The following is a 21,375-nucleotide window of genomic DNA, read 5'->3' as shown; positions in this document are numbered from 1 at the left end:
CAGCAGGCTCTCCCCGCCCACCCGCTTCTACCAGCCCTGACTGGGTCAGCAAGTACAGAGCTCAGGACTGCTGGGGGAGAAAAAAGCCACAGGAAGAAAGACAGGGGTTTGAGTCATGGGCTGGGGGCAGGAACAGTACCTGGTCTCAAATACACAACATGTGAATGACTAGCTGAGGTTAAGATGACATGAGACAGGAAGAAATAGACATTTCTTCCAGCCTGCCCTGAGGTAATGGATTTGGGCTTTGGTGCTGGAGATGGGGTTAAATTCTCTTTCCCTATCACACTCCAGTTGAGCCATTTAGCTATTGAGAATTTGGGGAAAGGAATGTTCCTTTTGGACAGGTGCTCACTTCTGTCCTCTTCCTCACAAACTACAGCAGTCACCTCATCCTATCCCTAAGTGCCTAAGAGACCATGTCAGGAGAAAATCCTGATTATCAGCAAGGAAAAAAGGCAGGATGATTTTGATGGCAGTTGGAAACTGGCAATATTTTGGTTAGACTCAGGTGTGTGTTCGGAAATATGAGGTATATAAATCCACATATACAGGTTAGTCTGAGCAGGTGGGGCTGTGAAGCAGGGGAAACAAATAAAAAGGAACTTTGGGCTACCTTCATAACTAGAAATGGCATTTGCTGGTGGAAGAGCAGGACACAGAATTCAAAGGTCAACTGGTGCCCACCCCTCAATAGGGTCCTAAATCTTTTTTGTTGGTGCTGGGGTTTGAACTCAGGGCCTCACACTTACAAGGCAGGCACTCTACCACTTGAGCCACTCTGCTAATCCAGGGTCCTGAATCTTTATTACCAGAATGCACAAATTTAAGAGAATATTATCCCGGGTATACAGGGGACAGAGAGACTGTTTAACAAAATAGATCAATTTAAAGTCACTCAGTTTAGAAATGGAAACATATTTTTTTCCCCTGCTGGTAGTGGGATTTGAACTCAGGGCCTTGAGCTTGCTAGGCAGGCACTCTTAATCACTTAAAGCACACCCCCAGCTCTACATTTTGGATAATCAACTTTCTCTGTAGCCCAAAAGGAAAAATTTAGATTTGCTAGGCAGGGTGGGCAAGAAGTCTGCAGTGCTGGATTGAGAACATTTTGCAAGGATTGTTGTACATTATCTCCAGCAGCAGAGCAGGGAAAGTGTCATGGGGTGAAGGGCCAGAAGTCCAGGACCAATTTTTGAGAGAGAGCGAGCATGGCCTCTTCCTAGAAGAGGAGATAGCAATAGCAATGCCTCCACCCCTGTCTTGTAGGGAGAACTAGGGAAAGGAGTTAGACAAGGATGGAGGCCCCAGGTTGGAGTCCATGGGGTGAGCTCAGGTCAAGCCTTTCGCCCTCATGTGCCTCAGTTCTCTCCCAGCTGTTAAACAGGGCTCTGGGTTCTTCCCAGGCAGTTAATGAGTGTTTACAAAAGGGCTTGGAGATCCTCAGATCTCAGCTGGGTCACCACTACAGTTATAAAGCTCAGTAAGGGCTGAGGGCTGAGTGTTATTTGGGGAGGAATAGGGGAAGAAGGAAACAGACTACTCTCTTACAAACCAAGGATGAAACCAAGCTCAGGAAGCACAGGCCCAGCTGCCACAGGATATCCTTGTGCCATGGATGGAGGTCACTCTCCACCTCCCCCCCTTTCTAACCACCACCAAAGGCTGGCCTCCAGCTAGCTGTAGGCAGAACCCAGACAAGCAGCTGGTCTTCATTAACTCCAGCTTTTCACCCCCCACTGTGAACCCACAGCTCCTACAGGCCTAGGCTATAGGGGGCTGCCCTAGGCTGACCTTGCAGCTGACACTGGGGTGGGGGGCATCACACCAAAGGCCAAATTACCAGCTGAAATGAAAGTCAAGCAAGACTCCTTTCTCCCATTGGGAGCAGAGAGGAGAAAAAGGAGTGTGGGGGTGAGGGTGGAGGTGGGGGAATTTAGGGCAAACAGCAGGCAGTGAAGTCAGCTGGATTGAGGCCCAGAAACCCCCACACCCTGGGGCCAAGTCTTACTCTAGCTTTGCTTTCAGCTAGTCTTGGCGAGGCCCCAAACTAGGGAAGGCCCTGGCTGCCCCTTTTGGCCTCCCTCCCCCCACCCTTATTAAATACACATTTTATCTCTCAGCATCTTCATTATCTTAACTGAAGGAGACAAGCAGTGGATGGCGGCAGCAGAGAGCGTCAAGAGAGGGGGGGCGGGTATGGGGAGCAGGCGCACCCTTGTTACAAACTGCTGATCTAGCTCTTTCAGGCAGTGTGGGAAACAGAGGAGGGATCAAAGTGAGTGAAGCTGATTCAGAACTCAATTAGAGCTTTTTAAAAAATGGAGCTGGCTCTCTCCTTTTGCCAGCCTTCAACCTTTACCCAGGCCCCTTGCACCCAATTAGTTTTACTGCCAGTGCCTCAGGGCTGGGGTTAGAATCAAGGGGAGACCAGACACACCTTTGCCCCCTATAAAATGTACCTCCTCTGTGAAGAAGAGCACAGGCAGTTTGCAGCTTCAGAGAATATCTTAGAGGGCACCTTGTCTCTGCAGGAGGAACAGGAGACCACAACTTTCCCCAGAAGCTAAGCTTCCCTTAAGTAACATGGAGGTTGCCTCAAGCAACATAAGACTACATCCTACATCAGAGGGATTGATCAGAATGCATCTGTGAGGCCAATAAATGCTCCATAACTATGCCAAGATACACTTTGTAAGGAGAAGCACCCTTCTCTTGCAGGGGCCTGCTTCACCTCAGTACAAAAGCGCCAATGCTTTCCTCCAGCTGAGAACTATTCTTATGATGGTGCAAAGGCAACATCTTGGTTCATTTATCTGTTCACTCAAGTTACTGAATACCAACCAAACATTGGGTGTTCTACCAGGTATGGGGGACTTGGTACAAATGTAAATAAAATCTCAATCTTAGGGCTGAGCATGTAGCTCAGTGGTATAGCACTTACCTAGCATAGCTGGGTTCAATCCCCAGCACAAGAAAAAAAAAAAAAAAAAAATCAAAACTGTCTCCCATATTAGTCAAGGTAATTAACACCTTATATTTTTTAAAAATGTCCTAAGTCATACCTTATTCACACTTATTAGTTCTTATTGTGTATCTTAAAAAGGATACTTAGTAAAGGTAAGAAGCAACGGGAGGGAGAGAACAGGCTTTGCCAACTTTTCTGATGTCTGGGTAGTCTGGACCTCACACACTCTTAGTCAGCTAGCCACAGGCGGTCTTCATTGAGCCAGAAATGTCAGTGGCAGTGCTGGGGTTGAACTCACACTAACTTATTATTGGGTTTATATTCTTTCCATGGCAATACCCAACACTATGGAACTTAATTTGGTTCTTGAAAAAAAAAAAAAAAAAGATAAACTAGAGACACACACACACCCTTCAAAAGGAATAATGTAGGTCAGTATCTTTGCCACTACTCCATGTGAAGCGGCCTATGATCCTGGCAAAAACTAGTAACCACAGGCCCATCCTATCCTACTAAAACTCCCACCACCTTCCCAGAACGCTCAGTTTCAGCGAGAAAAACCAACAAGGAAAGGACTTTCTTCCTCCTTTCTTCCCTGGCTGTCTGAATTACACTTAAGACTTTACTGACAAACACATATCAGCTTTTGCTCCCACAAGGGCAGCGAAGGCCAAACAGGGATTCTAAGTCTGCTTCACGCACCATTGACAGAACCAACCCTGCTCCGATTGCTAAAGTCTTAAGAGCAGCAATGACCTAGAAATTGACAGTGGGGGGAGAGCTGAAGGAAGGAAAACTAACAAACCAATACACAGAAAGCCCTCTTTCCAATACCAGGGGAAGGAGAGAGAAAAGAGGTAGAGGGGAAATTTGGCCCCTTTGAATCTGCAAATGTATCTTGGTTGGATTGCCAGAGAGGATACATAGCAGCCCCACTGACAGTCAAGCCATGTTCCTGACTCAAGCCCTGCAGTTAAGAGGAAGGCTCCAAGCCTCAAACACAACGAGGTGGGGAGGCCACTCCTTTTTGGGCAGGATCCTACTGTGGACACAGAACAGACAGCAGCTGCCCACAGTGTGGAAACAAACTGTAAAGCAGTCACGTCTCTTAAGGCTGCAGCATCCAATAAAATGTAATTTAAATCAAGCTTCGCATCTGTTCTCAATCCCATTCAGTCTCTGCTTTCCATCAGCCTTCGGACAGTCTTTGCAATTATGCTTGTTAACCCTTTTAGCTTCAGACACTTTCCAACCTTCCTGGTGTAGGACTGTGTTCCTCACTTGCAAACTGCCAGTAGAGGGAATGAATGCTTTAATAGAATATGATAGTGAGAACAACATGCCTACAGACTCCTCTACTACACATAGCAGTGGATAGTGTTCATTTCAAACAACTCTGTTTGCCATTCTTCTATCCCATAGCACCTGCTGTAGCACAGATCACTTTACAGGGAGATACAGAGGACAGAATGAATGAAACAGTGGCTAACAGATCATTTGTACACATATCAAGTTTACAAACTCACAGCCATAAGAAAGGCAAAAGACAGAAGAGCTCAGAGAAGCAGACAGTCTCTAGCTCTCGGACCATTCATATCACACGTGGTTTGTATCAAGCATTTGCTTAATAGAAGTACAGCAATCTTCCAAACAAATCAAACTTGAGTGTCTTTCCATCCTTTCCCTCAAAACGACATGCCCCTAGCTACACTTTCAAAGCAGTGTTAGAATAGTGCCCTCTGGTGTCCCTGTCACAAATTGCTACTTAGTGCCACTGGAAACTAAACCCTGAAAAGAAGTCTTGAGTGCCATAGGATTAATTTATCTAGTAAGACTGGAAAAATATGTGTTCAAATGAAAATCAAACCCCGAACTGAGGCACCTTGAAACAATGGCTTCAGCTGAGGGCAGCTAAGAAGACTGTGGGACAGTTTGGGAAGGAATTTTCACACTGTCTTCTGAAAGTCTGGGCTCTCTTGAAATATGATTGCTTAAGATGACAGAACACAACTTGAAAATAAATATATTCACAATCTGTAAAGTTACATTCTCTTTACCACCCCCACAACTTTGGGAGTCCAGGAGAAACTCAATGGTAGTATCTGAAACATGCACTCCAGAAAGTGCACTCCAAAAGGAAATAAATTCTTTGACCACAATGTCCTTCAAAATGTCCTTGTAGACGTGCCTATTTTTCCAGATCATTCTTTTTCATTCTTCTTAGCCTAACCTCAAAAAAATAGAGATAAATGATATACATATCTGCACCATAAATCTGTATACTTTTAAGTATACTAGTTAAGAGACTCACAAGTGGGAAAGGTAGTAAATACAATTTTAAAAAGGACCTCCTCAATCATTTTTATGGGTACAAATAATAAAACCCAAAGATATTATTCTGTGCCAATATTCACAAATCTATAGATTAAAAATCCATTGGTTCCAAGTAAAAAAAGGTCACTTTGCTTTTAGAAGACCTGAGTGTATAATATACTAAACTGAAGATTCCGTAGTTTGCTAAATTGTCAACTGAATACTTTCAAGTGGTATGTAAGAATTTAAGGCAATGCAGAAATTAAGATATTTCCAATTAAAGCTTTGTCTTTCAGAGCATGCTCTATTTCCTTTTCTTCAATCTTCAAAGATACCTGAAAAGAAAAAAGGTTTTTTCATGGTGGAGAGCCCACAAAAATTATTACATTAAATTCTACCATATTAAACTTTTCTCACAAGAGGCAAGTTAAACATAGATTTTATTCAATGGCCTGAAAAAAAAAAATCTCATTCTTATCATACTCCCATCCTCCCACACCTATCCTACCTAACAACAACAACAACAAAATTATTGCTGGGCACCAGTGGTTCACGCTGTAATCTTAGCTACTGAGGAGACAGATCAGGAGGATCGTGGTTCGAAGCCAGCCCAAGCAAATAGTTTGTGAGACTCATCTCGAAAAAATTCATCACAAAAAAGGGCTGGTGGAGTGGCTCAGGTGTAGGCCCTGAGTTCACACTCCAGTACCAGGAAAAAAAAAATGTTTAGAGGCCATTTTTAATCCTTTTCAAAGGATAAGCTCTCCAAAACAGGACAATTTAAAAGTATAAAGAAGCAGTTAGTTGAGTTAGTTGTACCTTTGTGAGTCTGGTTTCCTTGTTTTTCTTTAATCCTAAAATGCCTCTGGACTCCAAGAGTCCTGAAAGTGACAAACACTCTGACTGGTCCACAGATGCCACCTGCTGTTTGCGACAGATGTTACTGTAGGCTTCATACAACTGAGAGAAAACAAGGCAGAATAAATGTTGCTTAGAAGTTACATCTCCTGTAATCTTAACATCTTAAGATAACATTTGCAAAAAAGTTACCTGTATACTCTATTTCTTCCTCTTCCCCTAAACCTATACTGTAAAGTAGGAAAAGGGCTTTATATATTTCATAGGAAGAGGCAGAAATGAAGGGGGAAAAGGTGGGGAAATGACTAATGGATGGTTAACTTTTAAACACAACCCAAGACAAATAAAGTCAGCTGTCTTTTTTTGATTTGGGGATATATAGATCAAATCTTAAGAGAACTGACTTTTTGGTGTGATGCTGTGGATCAAATCCAGGGCCTTGCAAGTGCTCTACCACTGAGCCACATCCCCAGCAAGTCAGCTACCTTTTATATAGCACTAGCATTCATTCTTACTGTTCAAATCCATTTCTAATTTATATCAGCTGGAGCATGAAAGGCCTTCCAAAAACTATATGCATTCCAAAGCAGATTCTCATCTTTACCTCAGCTCCATCTGTTGAGATTCCCAACTTACCTTCCCCAGAGTGACCTCTTTGATTTTTAACTGCCTGGTTAAGAGCAGCAAAGAGCAAACCAAGATCTTCTGCTGAAGAGGGAGGGAATCTTGTGCTCCTTCTCTACTCAAAGTCATCCTGTTACCATCAACTTCTGAAATGACTTGGGATATGTGAGAAAGACCAACACGCTTGGGAACCAGAGACTCAGAGGGTGATTTACCTATAAAGTAAATAAATCAAACTTCATTAGATTTTTAGGGTGTGTGTGTGTGTGTGTGTGTGTGTGTGTGTGTGTGTGTGTGTGTGTGTGTGTGTGTGTGGCAGTACTGGCATTTGAACTCGGCCTCATGTTTGCCATGCAAGTGATGCAAGTGCTCTATCACTTCAGTCATGTCCCCCAGCATGATTTTAGATCTTAAAAATATTGTTCATATGTGTATGTTGATAGAGAGTATCAAGTTTTAGCTAAGAGAAATCTAAGTGCAGCCACATGTTGGCAAAGCAGAGACTCCAACTCTAACCAGAAGCCAAAATATAAGACAATTCTATCCTCAGAAAGACACCAAAATAATGTGGATGATTTGGAAAGTAAGGTTTTCCTTTCTCTGGACAGAATAGTGAAGTATTTTGTCCTGTAGAATGTAATTTAATTTTGGATAGACAAAATCTACCTTGTGAGTTGGGGGTGTGGCTCAAGTGGTAGAGCGCCTGCCTAACAAGTTGGAGACCCTGAGTTCAAGCCCCAGCACTACCAAGAAAATAAATCTGCCTCAAGAAAGAATAACGATCAGACAGAAAACTACTGTGTTCTTTTTTTCCTGTTTAATTTCACTATGTAGCCAAGACTGGCCTGGAAATCTCGAACCTCCTGCCTCAGCCTCCTCAGTGCTATGATTGCAAGCATGTACCACTAGGCCCACCTCTCTGTCTTGGAAGTCCTCAATGCCTTAGAGGTAAAGAATAGCGGGCTGGGGATGTAACTCAGTGGCAGAGCACTTGCCTAGTACAAGGACCTGGGTTCAACACCCAGCAATGAAAAAAAAAAACAATAAAATAAGCCCTCTCAAAAACCCAGAATCTTGAGCAAAGATGATGACCACATCTGATAATTAAGAAAGGGGAAAAAAAAAAAAAAACAATAGTTGGAAGAATTACCTAATACTCTAAATAAATGAGAGGATAAACGTAGACAGTAAAGTCAATCCTACATCAGTCCTCCAGATGACCTCCCCATATGACCTTCGAGGTTTGGTTCATTTGCCCAAGCTGATCTGCAGGAGAGTAACATCTGAGAAAATGTCACTGGATATCCTAGCAGATAGCACCCTCTCAAAAACTGGAGGTTGGGAAACTGCCAACAAGTTGCATAGGACTATGGCCTCATTGTTTAGAGAAGCATGACTTCCAAAACAGAGGGGGGATTTGCTCTGTAACAACCTTTGCCTGAAGTTACTTCCTGAGACCATCTGCAGTTGCCCCACAACAATTTACTTCTATTTCATTACCACAAACAGGAAGCTGCAGAGGACTAATGGAGAAACCAGAGCTCACAGATCAAGTATCAGAATCTTAAAGTTGAAAGGCATTCAGAGGCCTATTCTTACTCCCTACCCAATGGCTGAGTCCTTTCTAAAATAATCCCAACATGTAGTCACCTATCTAGAATTTTTTTTTTTTGGCAGTACTGGGGTTTGAACTCAGAGCCTGCACCTTGAGCCTCTCCGCCATCCCTTCTTTGTAATGGGTTTTTTAAGATAGGGTCTCGCAAACTATTTCCCCAGGCTGGCTTTGAACTGTGATCGTCCTGATCTGTGCCCTCCTAAGCAGCTAGGATTACAGGTGTGAGCCACTGGCGCCTGGCCTATCTAGCTTTTGTTTGTGTTTCTTCACTGTTGGGGAACCCACTACATTTCAGAGAAGCCTAGTTAGTTCTGTATTAGAGAAGTTCCCTTTTATATTTAGTTGAAATCAGTGTCCCTATAGTTTTGTGTAGCCATTAAGAGTCAACTCAACACATATAAAAAGTCAAAAGATAGAGGGCTGGAGCTCAAGTGGTAGAACACCTGCCTAGAAAGGGTGAAGCCCTAAGTTCAAACTCTAGCACCCTCACCCCCTACCCCCCTCAAAATCAAAAGACAGGAATTAGGTTAGCCCAGTAATTTATGCCAGGAATTTATAACCTCTTTCAGCAATTTATGTGCCAATGGTGCTCACAGAGGTCACTGAAAAGAAATTTTATTGGTAGGGAAAAAAGAGGGATGGGGAAGGATAATTTAAACACTGAAGAGAAGAAGGAAACAAGTAATTTTGGCTACTTCTGAAATATTTTAAGTTATTTTCTTTTAAGAAGTTGATGAAAAAGAGAAAGCATTTTATATAGAACTAAAGTGCTAGAAAAAATTTTAATAACTTCTAACCAGTGCAGGAATGAAGGAAGAAACAATCAAATCAGACTGTACTGTTTCTAAAGATTAACACTAGATATTAAACACTGAAAAGATATGTAGTTCATGGCCATCTTACATCTGCTGCAGCTAAGAGAACAAGACTGAAGGAAAGGAAAATAAAATGTCACTTGTGATAGTCTTGTTTTTTTTGTAGCAATGGTCTTTGTACATATACTCTCTAAACTTGTTTAAAGACTTAAGATATACCAAGATGAGCCAGGCACTGGTGGCCTACACCTGTAATCCTGGCTACTTGGGAGAATAATATTAGGAGGATTGTGGTTTGAGGACAGACCAGGAAAATAATTTGAGACCTCCCTTCCCATCTCCAAAACAACCATAGGAAATCGGACTAGTGGTATGACTCAAGTGGTAGAGCACCTACTTTGCAAGAGCGAAGCCCTGAGTTCAAACCCCAATTGCACCAAAACAAAACAAAACAAAGCACCCAAAATAACAACAACAAAAAAACCCCAGGATAAACTCACAATGAACTCTCCTCTTAATTATCAGGCTCTGCTTTCACCTACCTGGAGACCTAAAGGACACTCAACGTAAGCACTCAAAGAGAAGCTGATCCAACCTTAACTGTCTAGTGTTCATTCCTAGAACTTGGAAAGAAAACTTACTCTAGGTGTAGCCATTTATGTAACATCCTAGAGAAATCATTTCTAGTAATGCATGGACTATGGCAGTGGCAGGCAAGATTGAAATAAAGGCGATGAAACTCACTAAACACACACAAAAATGGGTGAATGTGTATTTAACTACGTTCATCTTTTTCTTTCCTCAGAAAAGTTGGACTTCCAACTATAAAAGAAGACAGGAAGGAGATAAACTACTTACATTCAGACAGTGGTTTGAGGATAGTCTGGCTTTTGACATCTGACTCTACAATTTCAATAGCTCTCCTATAAAAAAGATTCTAAAATTAATTTAATCTGAGCCAAACCAAACACTCCCCCAAGCCACCAAGCTCAAAAAGCAAGCACATTAACTAAAAACAACATGCTTAAATAAGTTAAAGTCCATAAACAAAGTGAGTTATGTCCCAGTTCTAAAGGAGACTTAATTTCCTTAAAATAATTCCTGGGCCAGGGATTTGAGGAACTTCAACACTACGTGGTTCCCTCTGATAGGTGCTAAGTAGGTCATCATACATGGAGCCACACATTTTGGGTGAGGAGAAATGTCACGGGTAGAAGAGAAGACATGTGGAGTGGGTAACTAAGAAGAACTGACACCATCCATAAACAGCAGACCTAAAAGGGAGTCCTCAGTTAGATATATACAGACTATGTATAGGCTAAACCATGTCAGCCTACATGACTATTGCTCATTACTGCAGTCTTTACTCAAGTAGTTTGCTGACTAGGGGAAACTTTCAAATTCAGGATCATGCAACCTAGCAATAGGAAGAGCTTACTCTCCCACTGCTCTCTCCAAACTGCTTTGCCCACAGGAAGCCATAAGCCAGACCTGGATCTTCTACAAGGCAGTAGGGGGAGGTTGGACCAGTGGGCCAACACAGCAAGCATCATTTTAATGGACCCAGTGTCCCTACTGGGAGGGAAGAAATTTCATCAGTCAGCACAGAGGTTTTCCTCAGCAGGAGGGGCAGGGGGATGGAAGGAAGAAAGAGGTCTGGAGTATGACTTGGGGGACCACCAACTGGAAGGAAGAAGGGGTGCCCACAAAACGAAAGGAAGGGAAAGAAAGTCTAAAGGCAAAGATGGTTCAGGTCCATAAATAAACCTGCTTGAGACCAGCTAATGGAAAAGTAAACTGGAGTCTTTTTTAATACAAATGTAATTAACCAATCTATAATCACCACAGGGAGTGCTAGCAACATCTCATTTGTTTCTCCCTCTGTAGGTAATGGACTGATAATGTTTCAGACATTAACACGGTAGAAATCCAGAGCTCCCCACTGAGAAACAAGTCCTCCTTTCTGAGTGTAAAAAGTAACAGAATGGAGTCTCTTAAGCCACATTCACTTGAGTTACATGAGACAATTAACAGCATTTTTTTTTTTTTTAATAAAAGCAGTCAACAGTGCCATAACTCACCTACAAATATCTAGAGCTTTTCGAACATCTCCTGAAACAGCAGAGACTTTGCGGGCACAGAACTGAATTGCAGCATTGTCTAGAACCTGATCTCTAGACACCTTCAGACAAGATACAGAAGACAACAATTGAGTTATAAAATTCTCTCTTCACAATTTAGGTTCTAGAAATAAACATTTTTACAATTAAGTCTAAACCTGATTGGCCACCATTTAGGGTGTAAGAGATGACTTTTCTGTTCATAAGTAAATAGAAATTTTTGAGTTTTCAGACATTTCAGAATTTCATAGGAACATGGTAGGGGCTCATGAATAGAAAAAAGCTATTAGAACTTAAAATTAGCAAAAAAAAAAAAAAATCCAGTTATTTTTCAAAAGAGGAAGTTTTTCATAGGCTTTTTTTTTTCTTTTTGCATTACAGCGGTATGATCTCAGGGTCTATATCTTGAGCCACTCCACCAGCCCTTTTTTTTTTTGTGATGGGTTTTTTTTGAGATAGGGTCTCTCGAACTATTTGCCCAGGCTTCGAACTGCGATCCTCCTGATCTCTGTCTCCTGAGTAGCTAGGATTATAGGCATGAGTCCCCAGCACCTGGCTCATAGGCCTATTTTTTAAGGGACATTAAGGAAGCATTTGCGTGATCCCACTAATTCCTTTTTTTTTTTTTTCAATAAAAAAGTAAGTGGAACCATGTGTGGAAATTCACATAAAAATGTTCTCTCACTATGGTCTATAGGAACTCCCCAAACCATTAATAAAGCAATCAAAGCAAATTTTAGAACTATTACTAGGTTTCCTTAACAAAGGTAATCCGAGGAACAGAATGTGGTGTAATGATCGGCACTCACCTGAGTAAGTCGATCCTGTAAGATAGTGGCTATCTGATTCCTGGTATAAGGGGGGAAATTCAATAGCTGCGGCTTACATTTTTCTCTAGCTTCAAGCCTTGGCAGAATTCTGTCTGTGAGATCCAGGGTATTAGCAATACCTGAGAAGATAAACAATAATCACCACCATTCAAATCATTCTAAAAGGAAAATGGTTCCCTTTGAAAGATAAATAAAATTTCTAGTTATAATCTAGTATTCCAATTATTACTTCCCACTCCACTCCACTAGGCAAGATGTATACAGACATTAAGCCAGGCACACACCTGTATCCCAGTACTCGGGAAGCTGAGACAGGATTGCAAGGCCAGTCTTAGTTATTTAGAAGAGACCCAGTCTCAAAATAAACAAATAAAATAAATAAAAAGTACATGGTCATTATTGAATGTTCAAGTTAGGCTTAAAAATGTTCACTGACAAGCTGGATCAGATACTCCAAAAATCTATTGTTTCTGAAATGCAGTACTTTTTTTTTTTTTAAACGGCAGAGGATGCTGGGAATTGAACCCAAGGCCTTGAGCATGCAAATGTTCTGCCACTGAACTATTTAACTCCACTTCCTATGTAACTTTTTTTTTTTTTTTGGCAGTACTGCAGTTTGAACTCAGGACCTCATGCTTGCTACTCAGGCACTCTTTCAGCCCTTTTTTTGGTTGGGTATTTTTTTGTATTGGTTATTTGCTTAGGATGGCCTTGAGCCAAGATCCTCATGATCTCTGCCTACCATTATAGGTGTGAGCCACTGGTGCCTGGCTTGTTTGTTTTTTTGTTTTTTGTAGTGCTGGAGTATGAACTCAAGGGCTACACCTTGAGCCACTCCACCAGCCCTTTTTTTGTGATGGATTTTTTTTTTTTTTCATGATGGGGGTCCCACAAACTATTTGCTAGGAGTTGGCTTTGAACTATGATCCTTCTCATCTCTGCCTTCTGAGTAGCTACTATTATAGAGGCATTGAACCACGGGTGCCTGGCTTGTTTGTTTTTAATAAGAGAGTCTCACTTTGTTGCTTTGAACTCATAATCCTCTTGCTAGAACCCCTCAAATAGCTGGGACCCCAGGGGCATGCCTGTACCACCATGCCTAGCTCAGAAGTAGTATCATTTTATAGCAATTGTCTAATTTTGATAAGGCAGAAAGCTGGTTTAAGATAAAATAAGTGATAAGCAAGCTCAATGGATTTAAAAACAAAACCTCAGAACCACCATGTAGCATTAACAATTGAGCACTAACCAATCAGCACCATTCGGGAATTGTTTAGCCATGGCCATTCAAACAGTGTGTATAATACATCCTGTCCTTTGCTGTCCAGCTGATCCATCTCATCCAACACCAACACACTGTATATAGAGAGAAACAATTAGTGTTCATAACCACCTTCTTATCCTTCCGATATGTTTGATCTGGACTCACTTTAGGTCACATTCCTAAAGCTAAAACCAGTTTGAAGATCACAAATCTGTCCTAGCTCTAGTCACTGTCAGAATAATACTGTCCCCCCTCCACCTTTGGTGGTACTGTGGTTTGAATTCAGGGTCTCATGCTTGCTAGGCAGGTGCTCTACCACTTGAGCCACTCCACCAGCCCTGTATGTATTGGATATTTTAGAGATAGAGTCACTTGAATTATTTGCCTGGGCTGGCCTTGAACAGTGATCCTCCTGATCTCTGCCTTCTGAGTAGTTAGGATTACAGATATGAGTCACCAGTACTTGGCTCTGGTCCCCTTTTTTTGCGGTGTGGGGCTTGAACTCAGGGCCTTCACCTTGAGCCACTCCACCAACACTATTTTTGTGAAGTGTTTTTCAAGATAGAGTCTTGCAAACTATTTGCCCGGGCTGGTTTCAAACCACAATCTTCCTGAGTAGCTAGGATTATAGGTGTGAGCCACCATGCCAGGCTTGGTCCCCCTTTTGAACAAGTAACATTCAGTTTTAAAGCAATTAGTTTAAAAACAATTAAATTTTAAAACATTTTAAACTTAAAATTACAGTTTTTTCTTTTCTTCAAGTTTACGTAACTACCTCTCATAGAGCAAACGCAGAGAATGTTCTTTTGTGGACAAAAGACCTTGCAGATTTTCAGCAAGCAACATACAGCACAGAAATACTTACATCATGGGGCCCTTCTCTGCAGTCATATGTTTTTCCAATTTCCTCATCATGTCCTTCCCAGCTGACCTGGATATTTCTTCCTGACAAATCTCCTGAGCAATAGCTGGGAATACAGCCTGAGCATTCCTCAAGGACATGCAATTCAGCATGATAGTTTTAAAGTCTTTCACTTCTTTCTACCAAAAAAAAAAAAAAAAAAAGCATGGGAGGGAGTTATTATGGCCTCAAGCAAAGAATCTAATGAACTTAGAAATTCTTTGAGAGCTAACAGCATATGAGAGGAAGCTCTTTCTTTGGAAAGATTTGGACAATGAAACAAAGAATGTCTTATTTTGAGGAAAACTTCAATCTCTTAACCATTTACTTTTTCTTAACCTTCTTTAGCAAGTGCATCATAATTCAGATTCTCAACGTACCTTGAGGTCTTGCAGAATTCGGCTTAAGCAGGCAGTTTTTCCAGTTCCAGGAGCACCAGAAAGGTAAAGACTTCCAGCTTTTTTCCCACAGATGTGTTCCCTCATGAAATTCCTGATGACATCCATCTCCTTTTCTCTGGCAGGCAGCCGATCTGGGACAGCTGTATTTAGGACAAGCTTTGCTTGCTGGTAGCAAGTGCCTGTACCAGACATAAAAGGACAATTAAACACAACAGAAGGTGACTGAAAAGACCCACTGGGTTTCATTTGGAGTCATCAGCTTTATTTACAATGGCTGCACTAACAGCTGCCATGTAAGATCGCACCTTCTTGCTTGAACAGTCTCATACAAGCAGACTCTTTCTCTAATGGACATTTCTGTTCAGAATTTGTTGTGATCTCTTGACCTTTTTGAACTGAGGTAAGCATTTTGTTTTGGAGAACTCTGGTTTGTTCTCTGTTGCTAGGGGACTTGACTGTCATCTGATTGTCAAATACCAATCTTCGCCCCTTATGTGTATGTGAGCGAGGGGGGCCATTCTCCTTCTTGCCTTGCTTTGGTGGAGAACAGGGAGGTAAGTGGGGAGTGTTGCATAAGTTGTCATCACCTGAAACATTAAAATCAGAATATGGTCATTCATAGCAGTGGACAGTAAAACAACTTGCAAAGACCCCTGCCTTACCCAGAAAGAGGTGCAATTTCTAAACCACAGAAGAAATGCCCTGTCAGCCAGAAGAAAATATGGCCACCAGATGGCACCAATGAATTTTATTATTTGGTATAAACCAGATAAGGTCTGGTGGGATAAAATTCTAAGATTGTCCTAAAATAGAATTTCTCAACCTTGGTACACTGACATCTAAGACCAAAAAACTCTTCACTGTTGTGTGCACTGTAGGACGCTTAGAAGCATCCCAGCTTTCACTCATTATGCCAGTAGCACCCTCTTAACCTGACAGCTAAATAAACATCTCCAGATATGACCAACCACTCTCATTAAAAACGAATCCTCTTCAGCTGGGGATGTGTAGCTAAGTAGCAGAGCACTTGCCTAGCATATGTGAGGTCCTGGGTTCCATCCCCAGCATCACCAAAAAAACAAAAACAGATAAAACAAACAAAACTTATAGGACAGGAAGGCACCACTAACCACTATTCTAAAACAAGAATATAATTGAAAATATTAAGAATGTCATCCATTTGTTTCTCGGAATTTCACAAATATGGAGGCAAATTTCATAAGACCACGTAACTGCAAGGTAATTTAAAATGACAGAACTAAGAAATTGAAGATCAGCCCTTTGGTAGTTCAGAAAATGATATCAGTAAGTGGCTTAACTCTGAAGTTCAGTAAGCATTTACCCACCATTCTGAAAATAAAATTTAAAGTAGTCTTAAATGAACTTAGAAAGCTCTTTGGTGGGGGAGAGGATGGGGGCGGGGGCAGGAGGGAGAAATGACCCAAACAATGTTTGCATATGTGAGTAAATGAATAATTAAAAAAAAAAAAAAAAAGAAAGCTCTTTCAAAGGACAGGCAGCTTACCAATGAGAAAAGAAATGTCAAGAACTAGTAGTCAAAAAGTCGCACTTCTACAGTGGGAAGCTTACCCAGACGTTTTCTGGGGCTGAGAGGCAGAATTTTTGTGTTTACACAAGGAGAACAGGGTCCAGCCTGGATATTCGTTGGTTCCAGTTTAGGGTCACTAGGGTTTTTCGTTTTGTTCAATGTCCGAGATAGCTTCTTTTTTGGAAAACTGATTGTAGCCTGTGCCTGAGATCGGGTTTGTGGCATGATGACAACGCAGCCGACTACAAAAACAAAAACCTAAAAACCAAAAACAGAGACGCCGTTAATTGACGTGGGATTTTACTGATGAGCCACACTCGCCCGTTATCTCCGCGTTTGGTTCTGCTCCGCACGAGAGCCATGCAGTCACCTGCCGTCCACCTCGGGGCGTGCGATGCTGTGACAGTCTACTGTGACTCCTTTGGGTTTTACAGCCGGCTGGGGGTGGGGACTTAGGTACCATTATTGTTATTCCTCTCTTAGATGGGAGGCCCGAGATGCCCGGAGGCGCAAAGTCTGGCGCCAGAGCGACGCGGTAAGTTTACCTTAACTGATGTCCCCAGTCCCTCCCTAGTCCTGACAACGTGGCGACGTCTTCCCGGTCTTCCCTCTGCCCCACCCCGGCGCCTTTCCTTCATACAGCCACTGCTAGGACCCCTCGCACCACGCACGTTCTCCTTCCCTAACTCCGGCCATGTCTGCCTGTTCTCTTCTCATTTCATATGGGCCTAGCTCGAACCCGCAGTTCTCACGCCAGTCCTTCCCCAACCCATTGGCTACCAGACTCCAAGCCTCCCCGAAATATCTCCTCTCCTTTCCGCCCCTCAGGGCTGCGTCACCTCGATGCAGGATGCTTCTTGCGTCTTACACACGGCCTCAAGAACTCTCCACCACAAACTCCACGTAAACTACGGAGCAGCAGAAGCAAAGTTAGCTCGCGCCAAATGTGCTCAGCCCCAGCATTCCGGTCTCGCGCCAAAGCCAAGCCTCGCTTCCGATTGGCTGTTGCTCCAGCGCCGCGGGCCTTGGCCGCTTCTCTTTCTTTCCTGTCCAATCCTGCGGAAGGCCCACAACCAATAAGACAGCCCCTGGTCTCAGAGCCAACATGAAGCCACGCCTATTGGAAGGGGAGGGTAGTTACATCCGGGGCCTCTACGGAAAGGCGCGCTGTTGTAGCAGATGCGATTCTAGTTAGGCGAACCAACACACCGCAAGGCCCGGCGGGAGGTGTAGTCTTTGCCCCCATGCAACTCTTACTTCCGCGTTGTTCCTCTCACACTGGATGTGTCAAGGTATGAGTCCCCCTTCTCACTGCCAAACATACCTATTTTCATTATCCTGATGGGCTAGATTTTTAGAGACCTACTACATAAGACCTACCGCCTTGGGGAAGGTTCTGTATGCCAGGCATGACTCTAGGCACCTTACTTCATCCCTCAAGTGTTCGACCCTGCACGGCAGGAAGACGATTAATGTATAGGGTTAGAGTTCACAGCATCTTGGGGGTAGCAAGGGGCCTACGACCCCAGTGTTTTTTGGTAAAGTTCTATAGCTACATAAAGAAACTATATTTCATCACCATATCTGCGGGCTTTGCTTCAAAACTCAGAAATAAGGCCAACCCTTTTGTTTCATTTTTCTCAAGGTAAGATTATATTCTGTGCACATTTCTATCACTTCATCCACACATTGTGGGGAATCACATTACATCTCCTTAATTTTAAAATATTTTATAGCCAAACACCAGGGTTTCAGGGCCAGAGAAGATAGTTATAGAAGAGGCAAGCTGAGCATTTAATGAAAAATATAAATTAGAGTAGTAATTTGTAGGCCAGCTTCCAAGGCTAATAACCCATCTGAGCCTGAGGTTCCTTTAAAGGCCTGAACTCAACTGTAGGTGATGGCATTTATCTTTTATTGTTCAATATCAAATAGAACAGAGCTGTAAGGCTGAGAAATAAGAAAGCAACAATAATATAATCTTCAGTTAATTGTACTAAGTTCATATAGGAGATAAGAGCCAGTACTGAGTGCTTATGCTTATGCTAAGGACTGAGCTCAGTATTTTACTTATATTACACTTTATTAATCTTCACAAGCACCTCATGAAGTTGGTATTTATTTCAATTTTACAAATGAGGAAACCAAAGTAAAGTGGGTGGGTAAACCTGCCCAAGGTCACACAACTAGTAAGGGGAAGTGCTGGAATTTGCACTGTGAAGTCTGACAGGAAATCAGACTCTTGACCACTTCATCACAGGGGAAGGATTAAACAGACATGGATTCCAAGTAGGAAGAGATGGTAAAGGGATATATTTAGAGAAGGTTTTCTAGCAGTTAAAAAATTCTGGGCTGGCAGAGTGGCTCAAGTGGTAGAGTGCCTGCCTAGAAGGTGATGAGGCCCTGAGTAAAAAAAACAAAAACAAAACACTACAAAGGCTGTTATGAATGAAAAAAAAAAAAAGTTACTACAGAGGGCTGGATATGTAACTCAGCAGTAGTGTGACTGCCTAGCATGTGCAAGGCCCTGAGTCTGATGCCCAGCATTGCAATCAAACAAACAAAAAAGTTACCACAAAACCTATGCTTTCAGATCAGATGTTATTTCTCATCTAACAGGACAACAGAATGCAAGAAGCAACCCTCAATGTTCATGTTTTTATAACTTGGGCACCTAAAAACTGCCTTTAATAACCTGAAATGGTAATGTCTATCCAGCAAGCTTTAAGAGATGGCTTAAACCTACCTCAGTTACAATGGGAGAAAACAGAGGAAGCTATAAACACTTAGCATGCATATTGGAGCCCGTGAAAACATTCACCAGGAAATACTGCTCTGGTTCAAGAAAACTCTACAAGAGTAAATGACTACTGTTGCAAGCAGGCAAAGATTCACAGAATGTCAGAATTGAAAGGTCTCTAAAAGGTTATGTACCTAGCCAAGCACCAATGGCTCAAGCCTATAATCCTAGCTACTCAGGAGACAGAGATCAGGAGGGTCATGGTTCAAAGCCAGTCCAGGCAAATAGTTCACGAGACCCTATCTTGAAAATACCCAACCAAAAGGGGTTAGTTGAGTGGCTCAAGTGTAGAGCAGCTTGCCTAGCAAGTATGAGACCCTGAGTCCAAACCCCAGTACTTCCAAAAAAAAAAAAAAGTTATCTACTTGAAGCTTTCATTTTCCATTAGTAGTGATCCTCCAGTACCATGATGTGCACACCACTGTCTCTCATTTCTGTGCCTTTGTTCTTGCTGTTTCCTTTCTCTGGAATACCACTCATCACACTTCTTCCCAGACAACTCCTATAAAGCCTTTTAATACTCTGCAAAGATTTCTCCTGATAGCTGTCCTGAAGACTAGGGCTTCTTGGAGGCAAACACCATGTCTTATTCACCTTCATTTGTCGGTGTCTACTACAGAGTAAAGTACACAATAAATGCTCACTGAAGAAATGAAAAGGACATTTCTTCCAAGTGGACATACACCATTTGCATGTACATTTTTTTGTGTGTACACACACACACACACACACACACTTTAAGGGGCAGAAAATGAATTTAATTATGTGTAAAAATAATCCAGACTTGGTTTCAGCATCTCAAGGGTAAAGCCCTTCCCACAGTTATCTTCTGGGGTGGTCAGGATCTCAAGTTGACATTTTAGCTCTTACCTCTGTCAGTAGATTACTAAGAAATCAGATAGGCAGCTTCCTTCCAGTGAGTTGCACAGTTCACATGGTAGGAATGGGTCAGGAAATACTGAGGCACATTCACGGCAAGCAGATGTGCATCAGTAATCACCAGAGTGAACAAAGCAGTGTCCTAGCACCTAACTCTCACATAGTTCCATACAGGAGGAATTAAATCATACCAGAAGGACCTGTCTGGCATCATTTAGTAAAGAGAGAAAGACACAGAGACAGACTAGCAATACCATTCCCATGAGACAGAGAAAGCCTATAGGGAAAGAAAATTGAGAGTCATTTAGGTAAGTTCCATTTGCAGGCTATTTAAAGTCAGGAATAACAATTAAATCAATAAATAGGTAGCTTATTAATCATATTAACAATGATGGGTCAAATAATCGAGAATTCAGCCAGTCTGGTATGGATAAAAATGAGCTCTTTTTCCCTCTCCCTCCCTCCCCTTCACAGGTTTTTATATCTAAATTATGAGAGTGATTCATACACACACCCATTATGAATCAGTATGGGAAATAATTTTAAGACCTTTGCTAGTAATGGAAGTGCAAGTTAAGCTCATTAAACCTTAGTGGTTATTATGTCAGCTGACCACAGTAAGCAAAGAATGACTGGTTGAATTTTTTTACACCTAAAGTCAAAGTTCAAGAAAACTAGCTAAGATTTCAGCTTAAAAAGCAGTGAAGAAAACAGCCAACACCCACATAAAAATGGATACATGGGCCATAATGCCCTGCCCCCACCTTTTCTTTCACTGTCCATTTGAGAATCAGCCAACACAGACAAAAAGAATCATTAAGGGATACCAGAAAGGACACAAGGCTAAGGAGCCTTTTGTGTTCCCTGAAATCATGGGCAAAGGGGAGTTAGGTAGCAAACAGAAAATACTTTCAGAATCTGCAGGTCACTGTAGTTAACTAGAACTGTGATTTTTAAAATACAGTAGGAGAGAAGACCCTTGGAAAGCTGCAGATGCTTCTGCTCCTCAAGTCAGTACACCTACTTTCTCAGGGGACCTCAAATCAAATCACCACACTTACCCACAAGATGAGGCAATACCTCTCCTTTGCCACCACTTGAGGCATGACAAGAGTACACAATTTTCACTTTTTTGTTTTTGTTTTTAAGCAAGGTTTAATTAAACTGCATGGCATCCAGAAGAAAGAAATGTACTAAAAAATCCAACCTGAGACCACATTATACATTTTAGAGGGGGAAAAAAAAAAAGCAGTGCTATTTGAAAGAAGGAGCACTGTAATCAGGATATAATTCCAAAATAAATCATACAATAAATTATTTTTAAAGAAATTGATCCACTGCCGACAGATGAACACAAACACACACACATGCGCACACACATCATTCTAGCCTTTTTTTCAGTGTTGACTGTGACTTCCATGCTGGTCACTGTTGGAAA

General features: G+C 42.0%; 1 protein-coding gene and 1 non-coding gene across 2 annotated transcripts; one reads left to right on the top strand and one right to left on the bottom strand.

The window, feature by feature from the left end:
* Positions 1-4,975: 4,975 nt before the first annotated feature.
* Positions 4,976-21,355, bottom strand: Cdc6 (cell division cycle 6). The gene is made up of 12 exons (XM_020176336.2): positions 17,098-21,355; positions 16,300-16,516; positions 15,015-15,296; positions 14,689-14,888; positions 14,273-14,448; positions 13,393-13,499; positions 12,123-12,262; positions 11,275-11,375; positions 10,052-10,116; positions 6,776-6,978; positions 6,101-6,241; positions 4,976-5,616 (listed from the first exon to the last, which is right to left on the bottom strand). The coding sequence occupies exons 2-12, from the start codon at positions 16,481-16,483 to the stop codon at positions 5,527-5,529; spliced, it is 1,689 nt and encodes a 562-aa protein (XP_020031925.1). The 5' UTR covers positions 16,484-16,516; positions 17,098-21,355; the 3' UTR covers positions 4,976-5,526.
* On the top strand, positions 7,440-7,512 carry Trnav-aac (transfer RNA valine (anticodon AAC)). The gene has a single exon. It is a non-coding gene; the product is annotated as a tRNA-Val (tRNA).
* Positions 21,356-21,375: the final 20 nt, after the last annotated feature.

Source organism: Castor canadensis, chromosome 11 (genome assembly GCF_047511655.1).
Source record: "Castor canadensis chromosome 11, mCasCan1.hap1v2, whole genome shotgun sequence".
Classification (NCBI taxonomy): Eukaryota; Metazoa; Chordata; class Mammalia; order Rodentia; family Castoridae; genus Castor; species Castor canadensis.
This window is presented reverse-complemented; position numbering and strand designations above follow the sequence as displayed.